This window comes from Papaver somniferum, unplaced genomic scaffold (assembly GCF_003573695.1).
Source record: "Papaver somniferum cultivar HN1 unplaced genomic scaffold, ASM357369v1 unplaced-scaffold_70, whole genome shotgun sequence".
Classification (NCBI taxonomy): Eukaryota; Viridiplantae; Streptophyta; class Magnoliopsida; order Ranunculales; family Papaveraceae; genus Papaver; species Papaver somniferum.
Window position 1 is genome coordinate 4,114,412 of NW_020649860.1, and position 24,154 is coordinate 4,138,565.

General features: G+C 35.2%; 1 protein-coding gene across 1 annotated transcript; it reads right to left on the reverse strand.

Annotated features, from left to right (window-relative positions):
* Positions 1 to 5,605: 5,605 nt before the first annotated feature.
* On the reverse strand, positions 5,606 to 6,377 carry LOC113344032 (protein ALP1-like). The gene is made up of 3 exons (XM_026588103.1): positions 6,363 to 6,377; positions 6,171 to 6,315; positions 5,606 to 6,084 (listed from the first exon to the last, which is right to left on the reverse strand). Exons 1-3 carry the CDS (start codon positions 6,375 to 6,377, stop codon positions 5,606 to 5,608), a joined length of 639 nt encoding a protein of 212 aa, XP_026443888.1.
* Positions 6,378 to 24,154: the final 17,777 nt, after the last annotated feature.

A 24,154-nucleotide genomic window follows, 5' to 3' on the forward strand; every position in this document is an offset into this window, starting at 1 on the left:
CAACATCTTATACTTCCATGGAAAAGATTATTTTCTCTAATGGATTCTATCTGACCTGAAATTTTAATGCTAACAAATTTTATAAGGGTGTTTCTTTATGTACCCCTAGAAAATGATAATGGTACCCCATGCGTTAGTTATGTTAGTTAGAATTTGGTTAAAAAATCATGATATTTTTCTTTGAAAATTCTAATATCGAAACCCCCAACTTTCCGTAGCTAAAAAAATTTCCTAAACGATGGTGAGGATCCAAAATAGAGAACTTCGGCATAAGTTCTAAATAGTTGAGTTTTTTCATCCTAATCCGTCCATTTCCTTGACAAGCAGTTGATTACGATAACAATAATCACTGATCTTGAATAATAGATGACGTACATCATATGTAACAACGTTATCTTGATCATCATCGACCTAAGATATTGTGCAAAGTAAATATATATTACAGAAATGGCATGAAACAAAGGGGAATTGCTTTTGCTAAATCTTCTAAATAATTAGTAGGAGAGGTAGTGGTGGTGGTTGACAATGATGAATTTGGGTAATTGTCATCGATAGAGCAAACATGCATCTGAGTTTTTTTTTCTTTTTCTTTTTTTGAATCATCAACAGAAGATGAATGAAGAAAACCCATCTTTGTTTGTAATGATAGAAATGAAAGCCTTTTCCCTTCCCGATGATGAAAGACTAACAGATTACCAATGCTAAATCTAACAGATGTGAAGTCGATTCTCGACAACCTTTCTACTCTAAGACAAGTTGCGAGTATCAGATCAATCAAACCCTACATATAAGTATAATCAAAAAGGAAGAAAAATAAATCTCAAATTCTCTAGGTTTTTTTTTTCTTCGGGCGCCGGAGAACAGAGTGTTTAATCTTCCCTCCCTTGTTAAAGTAATTATTTATAAAATGAAGACAGTAGCATTTTTCCGATGGTTTTCTGTCTGTACATGGGGTATACAAAATTGACAAGTTTGATGGGGTAGGAAGAGAATCTTTAAGGGTACAGGGATAAAGGGATATCGTTAGTATTTCTAGGGGTATATACAATAAAGTATTTCCCCACACCGTTTTGATAGAAAATAGTACTATAATCAGTCGGTTTTACTTTCAGATGTCATTAATTCACGTGTCCTTTCATGCCATACTCCACGTTTGTTAATAGACGGACTATCCCCCAACCCCCAACACTTCCAAACTCCTGAACCATTTCCAAAACGTCTCTAAAAAGCTTGATATACTCCTCATCTCAGTCTCTTCTGGTTGGGATTCTTAGGATTTGGGTTTTCGTAATAAAAGAAAACCAAGTGATCAACCTAGAAAAACTCAGGAGGAGAAAAATAAAATAAAATGAGACTTTACGTGTATGTACTGGAAGCGAAGGAGTTATCAACTTTACAAGGAGCAACAAATGCATTGGTGAAGTTACAAGTTGGTAAATACAAATCGAAAACAAGAGTTTCGAAGAAAAATATGAATCCAATATGGAATGAAGAGTTTGTGTTTAGGGTACATGCTATAGATGATGAACTTATTGTTTCTGTTTATGAATATAACATTGAACAAGATCATGGGTTTTTAATAATGTTCATGGTGAGTTATTGGGCAAGGTTAGGATTCCAGTACGGTCAATAATTAATGAAGATAAACAAACTCTGCCTCCTACTTGGTTTTCTTTAGAGAGAGATGATAATACTAATGGCAAGGATTCTTGTATGTTTTCACTTTACCTTTTCCTCTTTCTTTCAAGTTATAATTATATTCATGTTTAATTTTTAGGATTCGAACATTTTAGGATTGAAAACCTTGATTAAACCTAAAATCGGGTCTTTTTACATTCAATTTCTATGCAATGTGATTATGTTTCGAAATGGGCATTTCTATAGAAGGAAGTTATAGAAAGAAAAATATTCGAAATTATGTTGGGCACGGGTATCTTCAAGGAATCATGTTAAGAATTCGATGTGTAGATAGTTTGATTCATTCTTCCTTTGTTGAAATATCTTATAATGTGTTTGTAGTTTGTACCGAGGAATAAAATAATTATGATTGTGAATCATGTTAAGTTGTTTGAGTAGTAAAATTCTAATACAATGATATTGTAAACATGCATTATTTTGCTGAACGAATTTAGGTAAGGTTCTTCTCACGCTGTCATTGCGCGGAGGAGACAATACCCTGTTTTGCCTTGTCCTTCACATTCAAGGGAATATTAGCTCTCCGGAACTATTTCATGATATTTTAAACACTAATAGTGCGTTTGGTTCAAGTTTTTGGAAGCCCAGGAATACAATTACAAGGTAATCCAATTCCAGGAATTGGATTCCTAAGAATGAGATTCCTGATTCAAATATTATTGTTTGGTTGACATAATCCAATTACAGGGTAATCAATAAATCCCAAATCACTTTAGTACCCTTCCTCCCCTTTAAAACTTTGATAGCTAAGAACAAACCAATTCTAAAAGTTTGAATTTCAAATTTCTAAACCAAAATACTGTTTCTAGTAGTTCAAAATATTCAAAAAATTCTAAACAAACAAGTTGTAATACTAAAACAGCAAGGACTGAAAAGTATTGTTTCTAGTAGTTCCTCCTAACATCACTCACAAACATAAACTACATTACTTAAGAATCTTGTTCTTCACATAGTTGGATCGTTCTTCTTCCCCCATGCCGAAGAAAACCTTTGTTTTTGTAGATGAATCGAGAATAATAGATGCGGAATCTATCACCTCATCTTCAGTGAGCCCATCTATCTTATTCAACTCCTCAAACAAGCGTTTATTGACATCGGCTTCTTGAGAAAGGGACACAGGAACCGCTTCAAAGTGATCAAGTGTACCCGTCACGAATTTGCTAAACGAATTAGCCATCAAACTAAGGCCATTTGAATCTCCACTTGATTCACCGGATACAATGTCAAAGGATGATGAACGTACCCTTTTCCTTCTACCTTTACCACTATTTGACTTGGACTGATTAATTTGTTGTTGATCATTTTCTTCTTCCTTTTCTTGTTCGCCTTCTTTCTCGATCTCTTCTAGTTCTTCAGCAAGTGAAGCAGCCCCTTTACCATTTGCCCTATCTTCAGCAAATATCTCAACTAATGCATCTAAATGAGGGAATGCTTTCCCATACAGTCCCTTTGCATTTGTATGAGACTGCAAGAACAAAAGCAACAAACAGAAACTTGTTACCAGACTAGGTGATTACCATTTATACATGATTGTAATTACCATTGCATAACAACACAGATTACATTTATACAGGACTTGTGCTACTTATACATGACCTAACAGTTGAAAATGTTATCAGGTGTAACGATGATATATTGCTTACGCTTGTGGTTAGACTACTGAAAAACATCTCTGAAATAGAAACTAACTGCTCAAGGTGTACCACAAATCCACAAATCCATATATTATCCACAATTAATATGCGCCCTGAAGAAGACAAAGATAACGGCACACAGCCACAAAAAGATCGCCAAATTTTCATTTAAATGATATGCCAAGTGATTTATACCGACTATTCTCGCCCTGTTATTTTTCTGACGACAATTGTCACGTCGTTCGTATTTGTTTTGATACTTGTTGCGCTGATCACTACAATCTGTCCATGAAATGTCTGTATGTACTAACTGCTCAAGGACGAACAACTAACTGCTCAAGGTGTACCACAAATCCAACACGTTATTGTTGAGATGTCACGTAAGTTACCTAAAATCAACTCCAACTATATCAAGGACAGGTACTGACGAGGACGAACAACTAACTGCTCAAGGTGTACCACAAATCCAACACGTTATTGTTGAGATGTCACGTAAGTTACCTAAAACATTGATACTAAGATTCTATATCTGAGTGTCTGTTTCGATATATGCACATTCATATGTAATTGGCCATGACAAAATATTTAAATATAAATTATGTAAACTAGTGAACATAAAGGTGAGGAGAAAGAAATTATACGGTCTGCAGTGATAGAAGCCTATGACCACATTACTAACATGCCGCTTTAGTTATTATGGATTAGATGTTATGAAACAGGGAAGAAAACAACCTCTGACATATAGTTTACCATGAATGAATAACTCAGTAGTTTCGAAAATACCTTAGCCCAGTCATCAAATAAAATTTTTTCGCACACAAGCTTGTTGTTGATGTAATCAAATTCAAACCCACTGCCAATAGTTACCATTTCATTGATGGCCATCGCATGTTTCTTCAAAGTCTTGATTCTAGAATCGATGTTGGTAGTAGTTAACCCACAAGTTGGTAGTTTCTCAGTTAGTTTCTGCTCAATAACTTTCAAGTAGCCCGATTTAAATCCGGTATCACTTTTCCACTTGCCATCGAGCGTAAGTTCCGTCAATATATCAACCAATATGTTATCTTCAGCTTCTATCCAACTCCGATGAGGTGCCATTATTTTCCTGTTTACAAGCATTCACACAAAATAATTATAACTTCACCAATCCATGAAGAGTGAACATTACTATAATCAAGATACGGTATGCAACTTTAAGTGACCCAAAATTGAATAGCTTATAAGTCCACACATAACCAAGTCTACAACAATTTAGAGAAATCAAATTCTAATGTGTAAAGAAGAAAAAATCTATGAGCAGAACATTCATCAAATAAAAGATCACGAGCACCAAAAACTAAACCCTAGATTTTCCAAATTTCTAAACCAAATAACAAGATCTAAGGGAAAAAATTTAACAGCTAAAGCCTCAAAAAACAAAATACAAACTGTACCTTGCAATCATATAGACAAATTTAACAAATTACTTCAATCCACGGTAAATGTATATAGAAGGACGTACACCTCTTGTTTTCATGTCTCCAAAGAGTCTCAGTGCTTCCTCAGTATGCCCTAGCCGCCCAAATCCTTCAATTAAAGCAGTATAGGTAAGGAGATCTGGCTTAAGTCCTCTTTCACACATTTCTTGCAGGAAAACTAAGCACAGATCCATCCTTCCCAGTTTTCACAAAAAATCCAGCCAAAAAATCCAGCCACATGAGGGGCATTCTTGGTTTTTCAGCATGGACCATTCTCAATCTTTTTGTGGTAATTGATCACTTAGATTTGATAAAAAAAAAGGTCATATAAGGTCCTCCCTCGCTTCGCTCGGTCGGCCCAATCAATAAGGATGACGGTTAAAAATGAAGTCGTTACTAGGGGTGTAAATTGGGTCGGGCCGGGCATCCCGACCTATTTATTAAATGGGACGGTATAGGGCAGGCCGGAACATCTCAAATCCTTCATATGATCAAATATTAGCAATGCTGTATCAATCTGCCCAGATTTGTCAAAGCTAGAAATAATCCTGTTCATAACCGTGGCACTTATTCATACACACTTCAACCAATTGACCCGATGCAACAAAATTCAGTCGGATGTTTGTTCTTCCACAGCTATAACATTGAGTAGATACAAGATGCAAAAGTTCATAGGTTTCATAGGAGTTCTCATTTTTTTTCTTTTTGGTTGCGACATTATCAAACATAAATCCTTATAACTTCAATGGAGTTCAATAAACATACAGTAACAAACGAAAGTTATTAAAAATTAGACTAATACAGGAAAATCAAAGTTTTTTAACTAACTACGCGTCTACGTCTACGTGCAGTCCATCTTTCCCACATTTGATCAGCTAACTCTTTCCTCTGAATATCCCAATAATCTGAGGAATCAACAAATTCTATCATTCGACTTTCTTGAGGAGAAACCAAATTAACTGGTCCATCTTCATAATTTTCTTCCGGTAGAAATTCATCCATAGGCATTTCTCTCCTAATAAGGTTATGGATCAAACAACAAGCCATGATAAAACGACAATGTATGTTTACTGGATACCATGAAGGACTCTGAAGTATTGCCCATCTCATTTTCAACAATCCAAAAACGCGTTCAATCACATTCCTAGCCCTACAATGTTTCATATTGAATAGTTCTTCAGCTGTCCTTGGTTCTAAACGACCTTGCCCCCATTCCTTTAAATGATAACGTTGACCTCTAAAAGGCGCAAGAAATCCTCCACTATTCGGATAACCGGCATCGACAAGGTAATAGTAACCTAGACAAGTCAGCATGCAAAAACCATCATTATCTCACTAAAGAACACTAGAAACACCCATTCTTTTAATACATTAATGAACTTACCTTGTGGAACTTCTAAGCCATTCTTTTTGTATATTGCTTCTCTAAGAACACGAGAATCGGCAGCTGAACCTTCCCAGCCAGGATACACATATATAACCTCCAAGTTATGGGAGCATACACATAATACATTAGTTGCAATCGAGCTCTTCCTTGTACGATACCTAGGCTTGTCTTCGGTTGCCACATGGATACTAATATGTGTTCCATTTAATGCCCCTAGGCAGTTCTAAAGGTAAACAAGGTATTACTGATTCATTAAGGATACGGGGTATATTCTTAAAAGACATGAAACATCAAAGTTTGAGTTCATACCTTGAAGCAATTCCATCTCTCATCAACAGAACTTGTAGCCACTGCAACTGGTTGTTTAAGCAACTCCCCTTGAAGTCTAATAACTCCTTTCAACACCGTGTTTACATATCTGCTAATGGTTTCTCCAGATCGCTTGAACATAAACCATACAACTCTATTCTTATGGTGATGTGCAATTACATACAAAAATACTGCAACCATTTCTTCAACATCAGAATTCCTATTATCTTCTAGTCCGCTTATGGTGGATAGCTTATGGAAAAGTATTCGAAAAGTACGTCTATCGAGGCGAAGTTGCGATTTACATTTTGTGTCGCTTTTGTAAACTAAATCTTGCATCACCCACAATCGTACGGTAGTCGTTTCAAAACGATCATTTGATCTTAACACGCAACTTTGGTAACGCAGAACATATGAATAAAAGTAGACGTAAAATAAAGTTACAGCATCCAACGTTGTTCGGATATTATCATTCATCATTTCTAGTTTTCTTTTCTTTGTCAAGACTAGAGGAGCCATACTGGAAGTTGGTCTGAGTTCAACAAGCATAAGAAAAGAACAGTCAAGCATAATAAACACATGTACAGTATTTCCAGGTTGGAGGCAAGCTACATTCAGATAGAAAATAATGCACATATACAGAATACAGAAAAGCAATCAAAATCAATGATTCTAAACTGATTGTGTAATAGTAGCCTAGGTGTAATCGTACTTGTTCTTTACAAGGATATCACGAGTGTATAAAGTAATGTCTTATGGTACAGACTCAACAAGAAAAACAGAACACGAAAGTTAATAATAGTACTTACGAGAAAAGTTAAAGCAAATCGAGACGCCCTTCCTGATTGTGTAACTTGTAGTAGAACAACAATGACCTATATGTGAAAAATAGAAATGAGAACTAGTCAGTCGATGCATATACATCAGCAAACTATGAAGACAATTTAACTGGAACAACAACAAAAATAGACAGACTTCTACATCATTCTTCCGATCCAAAATTCGTTTCTTTTTTTCTTTTTTTCCTCTATCCAAATTCACTCCGACATTCTTCCAAACAAGAACCAATTGTTCTCACGTGATGCACGTGCACTGTACTATCTAGAAGAGTGAGGAGGGAGGGGGACCATTATCACTCAGCTCAGCCACCCCTAAGTCTGAAAGTCTGATCAAGTCCGTGACAGTCTTATTAGACTCTAGAGCTCCTCACTTGTAACCAAGTGGTAGAAAGTTTTTCCCTACCAAACAGGGCAAACGACACAACAAACACTTTTCTGCTTTCATTAAGTAGCTTCTCATTCAATTTATGCATAAAAGTAAACACAAAGTTGGGTTTGCAGAAGTAAATACTCAGCAAACCCAATTCACGAGAGTACACGAAATTCCATTTTCATCTGGTACTTGAAATAACTGTTCACTAGACGAGCACAGGATAAGTGAGCAAAGAGTAAAACAGGTAAGACAAATTGTATATATTTATTACTAGGTATTGATTCCAGTCTTATCCTTCCATTTTAAGCAAAAACTATAATAATAACCAGACAAAAACCAATCGCAATGTTAAGGATATACTGGATAACTAAAGTTTGTTTAAACACCACATCATGGGTAAGACATCCGTCGTCAGGCTTTGTGAATAAAGTTCAAGAAAGATTTGTTCTCAGGCACTACAGTACAGCAATGCTTCCGAACTCAAGGTCAGATCGCTTAAATTTTAGTTCTTTCAGACATATGTTAGCATACCTAGTGTAACACCAACCATACACAAATATTGAGCTTATCATGAGCCAACAAGCTGGCCATCCTATTTAGAGATGTGAGAGGTGAAATAATTGTACTAACTTTTGTAAATATTGTGAAAAGTTGCAAGTTAGAAACAAGATGAAAGAATACAAACATCAAATAAAACAGTCATATTACAGATTGTTTTCACATGCCACTTGGTTCGCAAAAATATAATCCTAATATTTATCATCTGTGTGAATCGGGTCACAAAATATAAGTCCCATACAGTCCAATTTGAACTTCTATTGTAATATGATATAGTTGTCAGGATTGGGGAGTACCAATCTCTTAGATATGGAAAAAGAAAAAATCAAGTGAGACAACATTAAACCAGATACCTTAAACGAATCTCCTCTGAGCTATCCTTTGATTTTTCTTTTTTCACATCATCCCCCATTGTAACCAAGAAAGGTAATTTGCATTACCTTAGTTAAGTTAAGATGACATCAGAAAGATTATTCTAATCAACTTAGTTAAGTTGACATCAGAAAGATTATTCTAATCAACTTAGTTAAGTTGAAAATTCATTGACACAGACGGACGAAATATGCTATTCAAAAGTTACCAAACAATATAGCTTGAAGAAAGCAAAGATCCTTCATCGAAACAAGAACAAGAGACATACTCTTCTATAATGTATTTCAAGACCCTTCCCAGATATGTGGCCAAGATTCACAGTTAGAAGTAACATAGTTATAGTCCTAGATGATACATGCCATAAATAATCAACAACCAAATAAATCCAGGGCAGATACAATATCAATAATAAGTGATTAAATCGTCCATATAATCCCACTTTTCTCTATCAACGAAGAGGTTCAGTAAAAAAGAAGAGCAGTTCCAAGAGCTTCTCCAAATCTGAAATCTACTATCAATGTTAGACTTACTCGTTGGATAGACGATGAAGTGAAGTAGGTGTGTTTTCTGGAGCTATCAATAAAAACAGGTGTTATTGAGCTATCAAAGGTGAGAGGTTTAATGGATTTCGTTAGTAGAGGACGGCAATTGATAGTATATATTAGGAGAAGAATTAAGCAACAAAATTAACAACCAACTAAACTGAAATCATCAAAAAATCAGAAGAACTAATCAAAAAAATCAAAGAGAGGTGAGGAATTACCTAACCCTAAATCCCCAAAATCAGAGATGGATTTTGCGCCCTCGAAATCAGAGATGGATTTGTTTTAGAATATGATACGGTTTCTTGTCGAAGTAGAAGAATAATCAACGATTAACAGTCTCAATCCTTCTCGATCTCCATTGATTTTTCTCTGGTTTTTTTTTTCTTCTCCTTCAGCCCGTCGCTCGAGTTTGGAAATGGAGAAATGTGAAAACGGGATTTTGTTTTGTTACGAGGACAGTCTCGTAATTTCCTTTCCTCCGCGTTTTTTTTTCCCGGAATTGGACTGCATTCCATTGGAATAGGGATGCAATGGAAAAGAAGGCTTTGGGGGGAATTGGATTGCCCAGGAATCCAATTACCAAACTATATGGACTGTTTGGTTTGGGGTAATTGGATGGATTCCCTAGGAATCCAATTCTTGGACGTCCAAAAACTTGAACCAAACGCACTATAAAGTTGTATCCCGGAAAATCCCATAAGGCAAGCATTTGATGAAGACGATTGCTAATCGGTTAAAAAATATTTTTCATTATCATAAGCATGACGATAGTCTTAAATCTGATTCCAAAAATGAGGATTATTCATCAGTTATATCGTGCACAACTTCTGATTATGAGGACTGCATGGATGAACCTCTTTCTGCTATGAATACTTTTGAAGATAGCATGGAGTTGATGGAATCTAGAAACGAAGAGCGGGATGTGCCGACAAATTTCATGGGAATTCTGCTTGCTCAAACATATGTGGTTTCGCCAAAAGATTTGAACATGTTTATTTTCATGCCCGATTCACAGTTTCGTAGAGAATTAGAAGATCAACAAGGATCCACAGATTTACAGGAGAGCTCATGGGAATGGAAATTAGGGGAAACATCGTGTTTAACCAGAACGGTTACGTATTTGAAAGCTGCGACAAAGTTAGTTAAGGCTATCAAAGCAACAGAGGAACAAACCTATCTGAAAGCCGACGGAAAGGAGTTTGTTGTCTTTGTCAGTGTGAATACACCTAGTGTTCCATATGGTAGTTGTTTTAACATAGAGATACTTTACCGGATAATACCTGGATCAGAGTTGTCTTCAGAAGAAGAATCTGCCCGTCTTGTAATATCCTGGAATATTAACTTCCAGCAGAGCACAATGATGAGAAGTATGATTGAAGGAGGGGTTCGGAAAGGTCTCAAGGAAAGCTTTGATGAGTTCGCCAACTGTATTGAGATGACACTTAAAATTAAATTAAGGGCCATCTTGTACACCATGTCAGTGTGACGTTCATTTGGGGATAGCATGGGTAAGAAGCACCAAGTTTCAGCAGAAGATTACTCGAAACATAACGGAGAAATTCTCCAATAGACCGAAGGAAATTTTTGAGCTTGTGGAAAGAGAAATTCTTTTACCTACTCCGCCACACGATGTACTTTTAAGTTGATTACAACGACAAAGAGCTATACTGTTTCCTTTTTTTTTTACAATGGTTCTGTATGAACCGAGAAACTAGACAACATAAAAACCACCCCCCACATGGGGGTGGGCTCCGCCCACATGGAGATGGAAGGGGGCCACTTTTGGGCCCCATATGTATAGGTTTGTGAGTGTGTTGTTTTGGTGTAGTTTAGTTTCTATATGAACTGAGAAACTAGACAACATAAAAACCACCCCTCATTTAGGGATAAGAAAATGTCTTGGGAAAATGTAAACTTGTAGAGATTTGTTGGCGAACATATCTCATGTACAGGCATAGAGATATGTGAGGTTCCGTTCCTGGATTCTGTTTAGAGTCTCAACAGCAATTGGTGTATCACACGAGGGAAATAATTAAACAAACTTTCAATTTCAATGGAAGGATCTAAAACTCGGTGGATATTTGATTTCAATTTTCTGCGGGGAATTAATACAATTATTCTTTAGGCTGCATTGCAATTCATAGACAGGCTAGGTGAAGGGACAATGGGCTTGGTCGGCAACATTTTGCACCCGGTCTAGTCTAGTTAATGACAGGTTTAGGTTTGTAGGCATGGCTGAGAATTTCGCGTAGAGTCATCTCAGAGGTCGGAAGTCTGCAAGATCCCCGAAAGTTGTGGCAAAGTAGAATTTTAACATGAGAACTAAAACCTAAAATATGAACACAATAAACCCTTACCTTAGTGGTGGAAAGTGGGCAATGTCAAGTAATCATCAATCAATAGTTTAAGGAAAGGTGGTGTGTATGTATGTGGGCTAAAGAGCGGTCTAGATCGTTCGTGAATTTATATAGTAAAGATCACACCTTGGCCCATGCTATCTCTCTCTCCAAAACTAGAAACCTATTTTGAGGCATACTGAATTTTTTTGAGGCATACCAAATAATGCCAAAATAGAGTCACTAAATAAAAAACAACATCACCCCTTATCCACCCTTTTTGATATTGGCATAACTACCCTTACATAATTGGTGTTAATGATTATGATTGGATTTGATTAGCTAGGAATTTTAAGGATTGATTAAAAATTAAATTATTAGTGGTGAATTAGTAGATAAATCAAATTTATGTGAGAGAGTTGGGATTTTGAGAGGAAGAAGAAGAAGTGAAACAAAAACTTGGGTTTTGAATTTTGAGATTTTAGTGATTAGAAGTGACCAAAATCTGTGATTCAAATCATAGGTAGACTTCTATACGAGGTTTAATTTCTTTTTATAAGTTGAATCCATCAAAAAATTAAATTTTTAAAACCCAGATCTACTGACCAGATGAACAGTTCGGCTGATAACTTTTCAGCCGAACTTCACTCTGTAACTGACGAATTTTGGTTCGGCTGATTCGAACAAAATCTAGCAAAGTCGCATTAGCCGAACATAGTGTTTCTCTAAATCATACACTAGGTTCGGCTCAAAATTGATACTCCAAGATCAGCCGAATTGATCTTCTGAAAACCTAATTTCTTCTTTGAAATCATATTTTTATCGATCAAACAAAATAAAATCAATCAAAAACAAGATGGGTTTGTTACACATACATTCTAAAATACATCTAAGAGCAATTGAGATTTAGATTTCGCACTCCTACATCGCTCACTTCGATTCGTGTTTGACTTGCTTGATCAATTTCTTGATTGAATTGGAGTCCAAGATGTTTGAATTTAGAGTTTATTTTGATTTTTGATTTTAGGTTTTGAGAATAAGGGCACTCTAGTAATTTAAATTGTTTAAGAATATATAGGTAATTGCACTACCTTTAGACATCCCTTATAAACCCACCCTAGATGATATAATGAATGAGTATGCCTCAAAACAGGTTTCCAAAACTAACTCCCCTTCTGGCCCATGTATTATGGAGCGGCGAATAAATTTCGAAGAAAGCCATTCTTCTCCAAATTTTAACCCAAATAATTTCTGACGAGAATCCTAGGGTTCTACAGCTCTATTATGGTAATATAGTGGTAAGGATTCTTTAACTTTATTTGGTTGAGATGTTTCAGATGTTATGGTACATAAAATCTTGGAATTCTTTAATCGTTTGATATATGTAATATAATATTCTTGGAGTCTAAGATGATTTGTCTAAAAGCGATTATTAATTTTGTGGAACCCATAGTTCGTTTTCTTAACATAGCATGGTGAAGCTAAGCTCAAATTATTTGTTTTAAAGGTGATTGTTTGAAAGCCTTCTATAGAACAGTTGGTGGTTTGTGCATGAGGATGTCACCTCGGTTGCAAACTGGTTAGGAGCTAAGGGGCCGGGCACTTGGTGCTGGTGGGAATCTTGATGCAGGTACATATTTTGCATTTTTCCAAGGAAAGCAAAGAAGTGATGGAGGAGGCGGTATATGGCTTGCATTCTTATACTCTAAATTAATTTGATTTTATAGGCTGACATACCGTTATTGTGAAATCGTTTACTAAACCCACTTAAAATACATAAACTTGATATCTTCTAGCATTAAAATGAAAAATATGTAAACCACCTAAAATTAGACCTATGAGTCTGCACCTTCATACACAATATATCTATATTTATAAACGGGGAGCTTTTTTTCTAGCCCAAAATTATATTTTTAAATATTAGGAACCCGTCGTTAAAATTTCATATTTGAAAAACCCATAATTATTTATAAATGTAACATGTTTAGGAAAATAACCTTTAACCAATTCCGTTATAGCAAAACAAAAACGTTAAAAAGAAGTGATTAGTTCTAATCCCTAAAACACTTCTGATTTGACTAAACTAATTCCCTAAAACAACTAAAACCCGAAAATAATGATTTATCATAATTTCTTACAAAAAGCTCCCAAAAGTAATTCTTGACTTCCTTAACTAACTCCCTAAATTTTTATCGTAACCAACAACAAATAAAAAAGAGAAAAACTTGATTATCACTACTATATGAAATATAGGAAATTTCTAGTTTTCACACGCGCAAGTTTCCGTTAATATTCCAGTTTTCACCAATAAATTTTAACTTTTCACATTTTTCACTTATAATTAACCATATGGGATCGTGAAAATTCAAATATTCCGTGAATATTTCAGTTCCCACACGTAATTATGTGACGCTGGTGAAAATCACACTTTTCATTGAGTCTTGATCAGTGACGATGAAAATCGCACTTTTCACTGATTCGTGATCGGTGATAATCGATGAAAACAGCTACTATCATCATTTTGAAGTATGAAAAATGTGATTATCTCCATTTTTTCTCAAGGAGATTACTGTACAATCACAAACGAAAACGACACTTACGGTTTTTTACTTGTTCTTTTATAATTGACACATTGAGTTTGAGCACGTTACCTTATTAACAGTGAAGATTTTTGTAGGGTAGTAGATTACCCGTAATTGGCCAAAAAGGACGTACTAGTTGTTGAATATTTAGCTCTTGTTAAATAAGGGATAGAGCTCTGTTGATCTACTATGACCAAAATCAAGTTAGAATCACCGAAATTAACGGGAAGAAAGTAACGGATAAAGGTTTCCTTAATGGGATTTATTAGGATTCATAGCCACCTTCTTCGGATGGTTAATTATGCAAACCAAATTATTTGTTAGATTTCTTAAATCCGTTGGCGGTATTTTATAATGGAAAAAATTGTTAAGATAAAGGTTAATCTGGTCCTGCATAAAATATGAAATATAAAATCAATCTAAAACTATTAATCCTGGTCGTAGATTATATATTTTGGGCTACATATATATACGATTTTAATGGTGGATTTTAGGAAGAGAGAGACTAAATTTGGGTTCCTCATAAATTTCCACATTTATAAACTATGAGTAAGAAGTTAAATAAATGCTTTAGCTGCTCAAAATTTAAGAATGGGTTCCGTTCGATTGGGATTTTTAGTCTTCGTTTCACAAGTGAGGTGAACGCAGCCATTCTGAATAACCAAAGTTGCAAAAAAGCTAAGTAGATTATCATTGAATTTGTATGTGTGCATAGATCAAGATTTAAATAGGGATTTATCAAGGCTAACTATTTCACGTGTATATTTTCGTGAAGTTTTAAATTTCGGCCGTAACAATGATAAAGGTTCATAATTAAGATTGTTATTCAGAAAGCATCATTAAAACTCAAAACTAATTTGTATCTTATATCACACTATTTGCTAACGAGTAACGATGTTAATACAAATTGGCACAAATATATTGAAGCAACATGAAACTACGTTTCCCTAGGATATACTGTGTATATTATTTTGTATAACCTCACTTCAATTTTAGGATTTAATCAGTACAATATGTACTATTCATGGGAGAATGTCCGAAAAGTTAATCATAGGAGGTAGAAATATATCGAAGAAGAGGAAGAAAGTAATAAAGAAATGCTTAAATTAGTAAAAATTGACGAAGATAAGAAACCTATCGAGGTTGCCGAAAGAGCTAACTCCGAGGACAAAGATTTGAGAGTGAGGCTAGACGCAGATGCTTATTAATGAGTACGACTTATTAATATGAAATGAAAAATGATTATGCATTTAGTACCTATAAACCTATTTATGTAATTAATATGAGCATACAAATGGTTTTACAGTTAGAAGTTGGTTGCATACTTAATAAGATAATCTCTAACGGAAAAATAAATGTTCCTTTATGTATGGGCATCAAAAGAAATATAAACAACGTAAAAAGAAAATAAAGGTATCGCCCGTAGGTCAGGTGAAACCTAGTCAATGTTCTAAGGAAGTGCGGTGTGTATGTATGTGGGCTAAAGAACGGTCGGGATTTTCCGGAAATTTGAACGACGGAGATTATAATTTGGCTCGTCTACTTTGTCTCTGCCGGTTAATTGGGTCGACCGGTCGGAGGGCTCGAAGGGAGTGAGTCCCTTTTATGGTCACATTTCTGTAAAATGAAGCGTAACACAAATGTGTAATTTGATAAAAAGATTGGAAATGGTTTGTTGTGATCAAAATTTTGGTCACTTTTCACTGGACAAAATTATCCCTCCCTTTTAGCCCAATTACTATAATAATTCTTTATGTATCATGTTTTTTAGGGGTATAATTGGCAATCAAACTAAAATATAACATATCTAAAAATCCATGCCTCTTACAAATTTTATCTCGTTGGAAATATTTTAAAGATATATACACAATGAGTACAAACAACAATATCAATTTATGGTGGGTTTGTTTGCAGAATTCACCGTTTCCAGGAATTTATAATCCCATGGGATTACAAATTCTGGGATTTATGTAAATTCCTTGTGTGTTTGGTAATTTAATAAAAATTCATAGGATTTATAGAGTTTTCTTGTATTAATGTCTTTGTACTGTTTGACATTACCCTCAAATCTTAAAATTGCACATATATGAGATTTAGAGTTAAAAAAAGTGGGTCCATAAATCCTTTGATAAGTTTCCCAACAAATCTTAGGGGGAGGGGTCGGACTTCATATGGAGGATTTGCTGAAAAACTGAATCCCGTAGGAAACGTGATTCCAAGGATTCGAGCAGTCAAACATACAGAGGGAAACATAATTCTACCAAATCCCCTGGACCCATAAATTCCACCTTTAAAATTCTACATCCAAACCCACCATTAGAGTTTTTACTAAAAATTCGGAGGTGTTTATCTTTTTAGGCACAATTTTTGAAAATTGAATACATAATCATTATGCAAACAACCACAAAGGATATATCACATTATGCAGTCATATTTTGGTTTATGCATCAACTAATTTTTCGTTGCAACTAATAATACGATGTACTCCTTCCGTTTTAGGAAAAGTGATACTTTCACTTTTTCAATTTGACCTATTTGTCTTCTGTTCGGTCGGCCCTCCCCATCGTGGCAGCGGTGTCTTGGTAAATCCTAAAACTTAAGCCTTCTAACCGTGTAGCCCAAATTCATTAGTTATAATTTGTTGGTTATAAACTACACATAAGTGTAAGTAATCCTAGCTCTGGCTCGGGCATAAAATTTCTAACGACGTCTTCCTTTTCTTTGAATACCTACAGTGGTCACGAGCACAATGGAAATCCCAGAGAAACCTTACTACAGAACTTGTTAAACATTAATGGGCTTTTTTCCTTATTTTTGTTTTAAGCCCAACTATAATGGGCTTGTTTTTGTAATCTTTGGTTCTAATAAAATTATATTACCAAGCAAAAAAACAGAAAGAAAACCTACAGTTAGGTCTGTTTGAGTCATTGAGGATTGAAAATGTTACGGTTCTGTATTTTCCTTGAGTTTACTTATTCTTACTGCTATGAAACTTATATTACGATTGTTGTCTCCGTTTCCCCGCGGTTTATCTTATTTGTGTTAATTGGTTAGCAGCAGTGTTCACCGAGTGATTATTCGAATTTGGATGGACTCTAGATCCTCTGTCCCTAAAATCTTCATGTGTCCCAGTCCTGGCCACTCACAAAACGCCAAGTGGACAGTATTTTCAATAATAGCATTACTTTTTTTGTTGAATTTTATTTAATCAAATAAAACAAATAAAAATAAACTATCTAGAGATCATGTTCTTTCTCCCTTCTCTTATCAAAGAATTGCACAATTTTTTTTACAAATTATAGAAATCAATTTTTACGCTGATACTTGATAAGTTATTTCTAAAGTCCCTGTTCAATTGATGAATGATAATCTATGATCAGAAAAAGAAGAACAGAAAATAAGAGGATAATAATTGATGAACCCATAACAAAAGAGAAAATTATTAGTGGTAATTACATAATTGTCCCTTGTTTTAATGGGCTTCACAAATACTCGTATCATACAATAAATGTACCTTTCAATCTATAAGCCCGGTTGGGTCCATTAATATATTTTTCACATTTATCCTCCTCCTTACACAATATCAATCCTTTTTATTCTTTTCTTTTGAGATCGAGATTCTCTCCATCTCTCTCTCCAACGACAGCCACCACCACCACTACCACCTCCTCAGCCATCGCCTCCGTCGCTGCAAATAGATTCACCTCCATTAATCCCACCACCACCACCACCACCCTCTACCATGTCCTGGACAATCTATTTAGACCAACGAATCGACGAGAACTTAAATTCCCCAACCGAATCTAAAGTGCGGATTCATTTCGATATCGATTGGATTTGTCTTGAAGTTAGAACAATGATTTTAGGTTTGCTTTCTTCAGATCTTATAACAATGGTGAGATTCTTAGACCTAATTCATGGATTCCCTTGTTGTTGTTTTTTTGATTTTGTTAATTTTGTTCCTAAACATGTGATGATGGGATTGAATCTGGTTTGATATTGTATTAAATCTAGTGATTAGTTTTGAAGTTTCACATGAGCTTAGTTTAAGATCTATTGGATTTTCTGGGATTAATGCTTCAATTGAGCTTCTTTAGCTTTATTCTTGTGACTGTAATAATTTGAATGTCATATTTTCGATGCCCAATTCTTATCATGTTTAGGTATATATTTGAGTTTGATACCTAGTTATAAAATGCTTTTCTTATGGTTAGATACTTGTTTCTAGTGAAGATTTTTCATATTCAATAGTATCCAGGATGGATTTTTTCTATTTTTGTGGCGGAATTGTTAGACTCGTTTTAGAATAGAATCTTATTATGCTTAGTAATTAATGATTTGATCTTCATATTTTAGACCGGAATATGAAATGTACTTGTTTTTCTCATTATTTTGATACTTTTGTTGTGCATTTTATATTGATTTTGTATGTGTACCTGAGATGCATTTTAGTTATCTGTTATGGTTACATACTGTACTTACATTTCCATTTTACTTTGGCTTATTGAGTTTAATGGAATCAGATGAATTGTGGTTTGTTGAGTTTCGTTGGCTTATGAGTAGTTTTTGATCAAAGACTATGCTTGTTTTGGTTTTCAGTAATTTAATATTGCACTGCATACTGATTCGAACGTTCTTGTTTTTGAACTAGATAAGGAAATTAGTGACAGTTGGAGATTATTTACTGTGTGACTAATGGGTTGACAATGTTGTTTGCGCAACCTAAATTATTAGTCTTCGCTAACTGCATTGCATCTTTCCTGATCTTAGTGTTCTGTTAGAGCACTGCTCGGTCAAACTCGCAAGCGTTGCTATCTCAAGCTTGTTTGTCAAGTTTAGTTATCAAAACTATAAGTCTTGATTTCTAGTCTACTTATAGCTAAGTTTCGGATTAGGATAGAAAGTGTAGTTGAGCATTAGACTTCACGACGTTCATCGATTGAAGACGAAAAACTACTAAGGGGAGTTTGTGGAACTTCATAAACAAAAGGTATGTGGATACTTTAACTCATCTATCACTCAAAAGTTTATCTACTCTATCTCCTATTTGAGACAAAAGTCGTATAACTATATATACTTTGATTATACACATTTGATATTTCAAGCTGAGTTTAACTCGCTTACATATTTCTCGAAATATGTGTTGGTAAACTTTCGCTTTAACCAAGTTCATCTTATATTCTTGACGAGAGTCAAAAGATGTTCATGTGAAAATCTCCATCTTACATGATTTGTGTGAGACAGTCATTTGATGTAGACTCGGAATGTTTCGTATTGATTTCGATCACTTGAAAATTGCTTTGAAGCTAATAGTTTGTGTGAGACAACTATTGTCGTCTGCTTAGAATGTTTCAATGATTGAAATGGGAGTTTAGAAAAAATAAACATGATTGGATATAGCACAGTATGCGTACCCGTGTACGTACTGGTTGGTTAATGAAAGTCTGGGAACTTTGTATGCATACCGGTATGCGTACTGGCGTGAGTTTCAAGTTCCGGAAATTCAACTGAGTTTTGGAAGGTATGCGTACCCATTCGTATACTGGCGAACCCAAACTTAGTCTGTCCACTTAGGTATGCGTACCCGTTTGCATACTTGAGTAGGTTATATTCTAAAATCGGTTTGTTCATGAGCTAATACATTTATATAATAAGGAATGCAATCTTTTCTACCCGTGGATATAATGTTCATGAATTTATTCGAGTGAATTAAAATCGATTTTGCTTCAATTGTGTCTTGTATACTTCTATGAGAATATAAACAATTGAACAACTCTAGAACTAGTTTCATTTGAGTCATTTGAACTAGTTATGGTTAAGATGAATATAGTTGTTATGAAAGTGTTCATATGGCTAACTTCGGTTAACTATTGTTGATCCAACAAGGTGTACACGTTTAGGTACGGTTACGCATATCTAAATGAAGTCACTTTTCATTTGTGTGTAACAGGCTAAGTTCGATCTAACGGTTGAAAGATATTAGCTTGAGTCTAATCAAGTTTTCATCTAACTGTGAATATTGAATACTTTGTTACCAAGGTAACATTGATTGCAAACCCTGATTTGAAGACTATATAAGGGAGAACTCTAGCAACTGGGAAACTTAATCCCCACACCTCCTGTGTGATACTAGTTGTGACTAGAGTCGATTCTCCTTTAACCTTAGGTTTTTCTAAAACCCTGTAGGTTAACGACTTGAAGACTTCATTGGGATTGTGAAGCAAGACCCAACTATTTTCTCTATAGTTGCGTGTTATGATCTTGTTGTTTTCTATCGTATTGAGTACTATCTTCTCTAAGATTTGCTCGAGATTTAATCTCCGATAGGCAAGATAAAAAGTAGTCACAAACATCTTCGTCTCATCGTTTGTGATTCCACAATATCTTGTTTCGCTACCATATGATTAATATTATTGTGAGGTGATTGATATTTCTAGGATGTTCTTCGGGAATATAAGTCCGGTATCAATAGGTTCCCGTTCACCTTAATTTATCAAAAGACGGAATAAAACTCATAGGTATATCTGTGGGAGACACATTTATCTATTCAATAGGTTTTTCTGTGTGAGACAGGTTGGTTTATCAAGTCTCGACTTTGGGTCGTAGCAACTCTTAGTTATGGGTGAGCTCAGCTAAGGGAATCAAGTGCGCAGAATCTGATGTGGTTCTAGAAGCGTAAGGAACGCGACTGTACCTTGATCAGTGTGAGATTGGTTAGGGCTCAACTACATTCCAGTCCGAAGTTAACTTGGAGTAGGCTAGCGTCTGTAGCGGCTTAATATAGTATGGTGTTCAAATCTGGACTAGGTCCCGAGGCTTTTCTGCATTTGCAGTTTCCTCGTTAACAAAATTTATGGTGTCTGTGTTATTTCTTTTCCGCATTATATTTTCTATATAGTTGAAATATAACAGGTTGTGCATAAGTTCAATCAATTGTGAATCCAACCTTTGGTTGTTGATTAAATTGATTGACACTTGGATATTGGTTTTTGATACAAATTGGAGTTAATTCATACAGATTTTTAAGCGAAATATTGGGTGTGGTTGTTATACCCCCTCTTTTTCATGTTCTATTCAAATAAATGTTGTTGATGGTGTTGTTTATTGAATGTTAAGATTGGAACGACCACTGTTATGATAGCCGATAGAAGATTGTAGACTTGGAGCAATCTATGAGCAGGTATGAATTACAAGCACTTTAGTTGCAGCAAGACAGGGGCTGTTTTTTTGTACTTATTTACTATACAACCGTTAGTTCACTGTTAAGTTAGTATCTTAGTAATAGTTTCCCTTAGGAGAAACAATAACTAGATTTTGACTTTGCAAAATTCATAATTTGATATTAGCATTTTCAATGGAATAAGTGTATGATGGGTGACTCCCATTAACCTTGCAATAGTGGTGGTTGTTGTGTTTTAAGCAGTGGTGGTGGTAGTGGTTTCTGCTGTTTTTGGTGGTGGTTGTTGATGCAGCAGTGGAGGTGATAGTAGTAGTTGCAGTACTGGTGTTGGTAATGGTTGTTGTGCAGGTGGTAATGCTAGTTTTTGTTGTACTAATGGGTGGGTGGGGGTGGGGATGTTGCAACATTAATTAGTGTTATGAATCTAATGGCATCACAAAAATGAAATTCAGCCTTATCTTTTAATAAACTCGATGCGTAGTAGTACTAATGGCGGGGTTAGTGTTTGCAACAGTGGCGGTGGATGTCCCGGCATTATTGTTATGGAATTTGGTGGTTCTCTAGATTGTGGCTATGTATTGGTGGTACTGTTGGAGGTGGTTTGTTGTTGGTATTGGTGGTGGATCAAGAAGGTAGTCTGCTCTTGGTATGTTTAACCAAATATTGACACTATTCGGTTAGTACTATTATGATTATGAATATAGTATTCGATATAGTTGGCACAAATAATAGGGTATATGCTATTTGAAATTGTTAATCGGGTTGTTGTTTGGTTCTTATTGTTTTCGGTGTTTATTGCAGGTATGTAAGAGATGATCATTTTCCTTTTTGTGGTTGCATTTGTTGATGGTGTTCCAGTCCTTGTTCCTCCAAACTATAAAGTATCTCTCTAGATGAATCTGTGGTGCAATGGTAGCACAACTGACTTCACCTCAGAAAATGCGTGTTCGATTCACGTCAGGTTCATTAATTTTAAAGTATCAATTTTTGGGATCAACTTTGGTTGTTGACATCAGATTTTTGGATCAACTTTGGTTGTTGACACCAGAATTCGGGATCAACTTTGGTTGTTGACGCCATATTATTTTTTATTTTTTTTCTTTTTTTTCTGATTTTTGTTTTGGGGCTCAATTCAGGTTGTTGACACCAGAATTTGGGATCAAATTTGGTTGTTGACGCCATTTTTTTTTCTTCTTATTTTCTGATTTTTGTTTTAGGGATAAACTTCGGTTGTTGATACCAGAATTTGGGATCAACATTGGTCGTTGACGCATATTATTTTTTTTATTTTTATTTTCTTATTTTCTGATTTTTGTTTTTGAGGACCGACTTCGTTTGTTGACACCAGATTTTGGGATCAACTTCGGTCGTTAATGCCATATTTTTTTCTTCTTATTTTCTGATTTTTGTTTTGGGGATCAACTTCGATTGTTGAATCAGATTTTGAGATCAACTTCAGTTATTGACGCCATATTTTTTTTTATTTTTTGGTATTTATTTTGGGGATTAACTTCGGTTGTTGACACCATCAACGACGGTGGTGGGCTGGTGGCGGTGAGGGCGAACTGGCGACGGTGGTGGTGGTGTTTCGGTGTTGGTGGAGTGGTGGAGGAATATTGGTGGTGTCGGCGGTTAGTTGTGGTGTATTAATGGTGGTTAAATATTGGTGGTGGTAGTGGATATGTGGTGGTGCTAGTGGCAGCGGCGGCGGCGAAGTGGTAGAGAAAGAAATTTGTTGTTTTTTGAAATAAAGAAATATATTATATGAGTGAGGCTATCAAGGTAATCTATTTTTAAATGGATAAGGTTTTTAAATGATAGGGGTATATTTATTGTTGTATAAGCGTATATTTGTTGGGTGTTAAAACTATGAGTATTTAATTAATGTACCCAAATTATTATGAGTTGCGTTACCTAAATTATGTTCTGGAAATTTTAAGAACCTTTAGGATTCAACAAACAAATCTTTGGACTCTTTCAATGGAGAAACCCATTAACTTAAACAATCTTTGTGATGGATATTTTGCTTCTTTCTTTCTTAAAAATCTGTTAATTTTTTTTGATGACCATCAACTCTCAACATAATTGTTTTTCACTCTTGAAAAACCTGTTACTAGTTGAGAAAGATGAATCAAAGTTTAAACCTAATTAATCCCCTAAGCCAAATATTTTACGGGAATCAACACAGAAGAATCACTTTATCACAATACAATGTCACAGACTTCTATATAAATAACTGATATTCGCCTCCTTTACAAATACACTCAAAAATACGATTTCAAATTTTATATCGAAAAAATTATGTTAAACATAGTCATTTGAATAGCTGGATAGGGAGAAAACAAATCATGGGAACAAAGAGTTTTCGTTTAATTGTTGAGTTTCCGTTTAATTGTTACATTTGATCAAATAGAAATTCAATAAAAATAAGTATGGTTAAAAATATAATCCACGTGGTGTCCTGTTAGTAGTTGGGATAGAGGCACTGTAGTAGAGTGGTAAAGTTACCGGGTGATGATACTAGTGACCTGAGTTCGAAGCTCGCCATCACCAAATTCTTTACCGATAAAAAAAAAAGGTTGAGACATGAGCACATGAAGATTTAAGGGACAGAGGATCTGGAGCCATTTGGGTGGGGTTTTGAGCTTCCATTGGACAACCAAGGTTCATTACTAATCAGCCTGTTGGACTTGGTCAATTGCTACCAGCAAAATATGAGGTTAAGCTTTTCTTTATAGCATGAAAAGAACCAATGACAATAAGAAGTAACTGAGTCATAGTCACCCAATGATATTGTAAGTAACTAATAATGCCAAGCCCTTCGACAATTGCATCATCAAACCATCCAAGAATTGCATCAATTGGACACCCACTTTGGATACAGAGT